A 4239-nucleotide genomic window follows, 5' to 3' on the forward strand; every position below is an offset into this window, starting at 1 on the left:
GTGAACTGTGATCAGCTGTGCTCATTTTGATCAGCTCAGCAAGAAAAGAGCTTTCCTGGAGCTTTTCAGTCCTTGGTTGAGCAACTGAAGCAAACAATCAACTATGGGTGGCAAGGCACTGTCAAAAGATCTCAGGGATAAAGTTGTGGACAGGCACATGTCAGGAGATAGATACAACATTTTTTCAAAGGGTTTATCAATGCCTTGAAGCACAGTGAAGTCTATTATTAAGAAGTGGGAGGTATTTGGTACAACACAGACCCTCCCTGGATCAGGACATCCCTCTATGAATGAGCCAGGAGGAAACTGGTCAGAGAGGCGACCAAGAGGCCTACAGCAACTCTGAAGCAGTTGCAGGAATTTATGACAAAGAGGGGTCATTGTGTGCATGTGACAACAATATAACAAATTCTCCTCAAATGTGGCTTGTATGGGAGGGTTGCAAGAAAAAAGCCACTCCTCAAGAAACGCCACATGCAGTCATGACTGAGCTTTGCCAGAACGCACCTTGAAGACTCTGAGGCCACATGGAGAAAGGTGTTATGGTCAAATTAGACAAACTACTTTGTTTGGTCTTCCAAAAGAGGACACGACTAGAAATCAGTGGTTAAGTTGTATTTACAACACTGTTCCAGAACACTTCAACCCAAATATTCAGATGTGTGCAGCGCATTTTATGGAGGACTGTTTCCTGATCCTGGGAGAGTAACTACAATGCCGGCTGTTCTGACTCACAGACTGTAAGTATGTTTTCATTTAAAGGATTTGCCACTGATGATTCAAACGTGAGTTTTGAGCAGTGTAGAGTAACGCTTGTTTGTCATTTCTCCGATCACAAATGCAGACATGGTTTTATGTTTACGTGGCACGATGCAATGCAACGTGTAAAAAGACAGTATAAGTCATTATAATCCGTAATTATGTCCCCACTGGATGCAACAAATGCCTCATTTATAATGGGTTTGAATGTTTATGGCGAGGGGCGTAACATTTCCATCACACGCTTGAGGTATTCAGCCAATCACAACGCACTGGATAGCTGGCCAATCACAGCACACCTCGCTTTTCAGACCAACAAGCTTTGTAAAAATCGAAGCGTTTCAGAAAGGCGGGCCAATCACAGCACACCTCGCTTTTTAATGAGCTTTGTACAAATCGACGCGTTTCAGAAAGGCGGGGCATAGAGGAGAAACAATAATGTACAGTATGTGATAAATAATGTTTTTTTAACCTTAAACTGCATAACCACATTTCATTACACCAAATACACAACATAATGTTCTTTTTAGCAACATCATATGACCCCTTTAAATCAACCCAAAATGTATTGGTTATATCACAAGATGGGCAGCTGTTCTTCAACAAGACCACAACATGATATTGCCAGAGAGATGAATTAAACCTGACGTCGCTCAAATATATCTCGTTGTTGCGCTTGTTACAGCGTTGTAGCTCAACATGGAGGATGCTGTCCGGAATGCATCGCTGCTCTCCTGACGCCAGCCAATCGCTGCATTGCTGATCATGCTTTCGAGTATCGATATATCTGCCCTTCCCAATGAACACGCAGCAATATCTCACAACTCACTCCAGATATTTTAATCAAATCCGCAAAATCGTTTGAAGACCCGAATAGCCACAGGTCAGTCATCACGATTAGATCTGGCTTCTGTCAGATCAGCTCAGATGTATTGCGCGATGCACAGAGAGCCGAGCCCTGCGCCTTGACTCTCTTCTTCCCGAAAGTGAAAGTAAAGTTCAGATCGCTGAACATGGCGTCACTGAATGTATCCGCAGACGAGCTTTCTTGCCCCGTGTGCTGTGAGATCTTCAAGACTCCTGTTATTTTATCATGCAGTCACAGTTTCTGTAAAGAGTGTCTTCAGCAGTTCTGGACAACCAAGGGAACTCAGGAGTGTCCTGTCTGCAGGAGAGACTCCAAACACGATCCTCCAGTTAACCTTGCGTTAAAAAACCTGTGCGAGTCGTTCCTGAAGGAGAGAAATGAGAGGCGTTCATCAGAGTCTGAGGAGATCTGCAGTTTGCACAGAGAGAAACTCAAGCTCTTCTGTCTGGAGGACAAACAGCCGGTGTGTTTAGTGTGTATTAATTCACAGAAACACGACAATCACACATTCAGACCCATCGGTGAAGCGGTTTCATCTTATAAGGTAAGACAAATGTCTCTTGTTTAGAGTCATAAACACGCATCACATTCATGCACCAAATATTTCACTCAGCCATGCATTTTCTCAACTTCATATGCAGCGTTGGGGAAAGTTACTTTTAAAAGTAATGCATTACAATATTGCGTTACTCTCTAAAAAAAGTTATTAATTGCGTTACTGTTTTTCTCTTTTCGGCAATAAAAAAAGGAAACACAAATGTTATGTTTATCTAAAGTCATTTTGCTCATTAGTATGGTTGGATGCGATCATTAGCAAAGGTTAATAAAATGAGATTAAATGCATAAAGGATATTTGTGTTGTTTATCATTTCATTATTGCAGGTTTGCCTTGTATTCTGATTTTGCATTTCACTGCTTTGAGGAATACTGAATCTGTTTTGTGCAGTGATATGAATTAATGCATGTTGACATTTAGTCTAGATCTACAGTAACATCATGTTTACACAATGCACACAAGGCCTCTGCACTAGCTCCTGATTTCTCTCAGCATGAGGACAGGAGAGCTGTCAGTCAACAAACTGGCGATATATAAGCAATGCATTACTTTACTAGTTACTTGAAAAAAGTAATCAGATTACGTAACTCACGTTACTTGTAATGCATTACCCCCAACACTGTTCATATGATATTGGGATGTGAAAAAGTATTTGGACCATCCTGATTTCTTCAGTTTTTGTGTCTCATACTAAACAGTTTTAGATCTTCAAATAAAATACAACATAAAACAAAGGCGTAAACGCAACCGGAGTAAACACAAAATACAGTTTCGTTTTTAAGCCAAAAAAAAAAAGAAAAGTTATTCAACGCCTATCACTCCCTTTATCAGCAACGTCTGCAGCTGAGTGCTTGCGATAACTGCAGATCAGCCTTTCTCAGCTGGTGGGATTTTGGCCCACTTTTGATGAACTGCCTGTTTAAGGTCTTGCCACATCATCTCCATTGGGTTCAGTCAAACTTTAACTGTGCTTTTTTGAGTCATTCAGAGGTGGATTTACTCCTGTGCTATGAATCATTGTCTTGCTGCATAATCCAGTTGCATTTGAACTTCAGTTTACAGACTGAAGATTGGGTTTTCTCTTAGGATTTTCTGGTAGAAAGCAAAAAATTCAGTTTATTTAAAGGGGTCATATGATGCTTTTTTAAAGATCATTATTTTGTGTATTTGGTGTAACAGAATATGTTGACATGCTTTAATGTTCAAAAAACACATTCTTTTTCAAATACTGTACATTATTGTAGGTCCTCTATGCCCCGCCTCTCTCAAACACTTCGTTTTCAACAAAGTACTATAATCTGGTGTTTCATGTATTTTTGTTCAATTCTAGGAGGAGCTCAATACATCACTGAAGCCCTTACAAGAGAATCTGAAACACCATGAAGAAATGAAAAAAGAGTTTGAGAAAACAGTTCAACACATCGTGGTGAGGAAACAGAATCCAGAGTCATTTTCATTACAGCTGTAGGATCACTATATACAGTTATGATCTGATATATTTAATATAATGGACTCCAGTTGATTATCTCTGTTAATGACGAGCAGTGATCTGCTTCTAGATCTGTTATATGCCTGTATCTGAGTTTCTCTCAGATCTGAATGATGCGATTGTGTTGATGTGTGTCGAGTGAGACGATTGAAGTGAATGTGGTTTGATTTCAGTCTCAAGCCGAGCACACAGAGCGTCAGATTAAACAGCAGTTTGAGAAGCTTCATCAGTTTCTCAGAGATGAAGAAGAAGCTACAATCACTGCACTGAGAGAGGAAGAGGAGCAGAAGAAGCAGATGATGAAGGAGAAGCTGGAGGAGATGAACAGACACATCTCAGCTCTTTCACACATTCACACACACACGGAGGAGATGATGAGAGCCAGTGACGTCTCCTTTCTGAAGGTCTGATTTCAGATCATTGATTGATTGATTGATTGATTGAGTTGTTGATGATTAACTGTGTGTTTGTTCTGCAGGAGTTTCCAGTCTCAATGGAAAGGTGAGTGATCTGCTGCTGTCTCTGCTGTCTCTGCTTCTGATCCAAAGCCACTGCAGTTCTGATCCT

The 4239-nt window shown here is 40.6% G+C and overlaps 1 protein-coding gene across 1 annotated transcript in view; it reads left to right on the plus strand.

Annotated features, from left to right (window-relative positions):
- The first annotated feature begins 1722 nt into the window (after nucleotides 1-1722).
- LOC107561220 (zinc-binding protein A33-like) overlaps nucleotides 1723-4239 on the plus strand; it is a 7005-nt gene continuing 4488 nt past the window's right edge. Inside the window, exons 1-2 of the mRNA XM_016245607.1 lie at nucleotides 1723-2171; nucleotides 3514-3609. Of these exons, the coding sequence (XP_016101093.1) occupies nucleotides 1773-2171; nucleotides 3514-3609 (495 nt within the window). The 5' untranslated portion in view covers nucleotides 1723-1772. The remainder of the gene's footprint in view (nucleotides 2172-3513; nucleotides 3610-4239) is intronic.

The sequence above is a fragment of the Sinocyclocheilus grahami genome, unplaced genomic scaffold (assembly GCF_001515645.1).
Source record: "Sinocyclocheilus grahami isolate Dianchi unplaced genomic scaffold, SAMN03320097.WGS_v1.1 scaffold760.1, whole genome shotgun sequence".
NCBI lineage: Eukaryota > Metazoa > Chordata > Actinopteri > Cypriniformes > Cyprinidae > Sinocyclocheilus > Sinocyclocheilus grahami.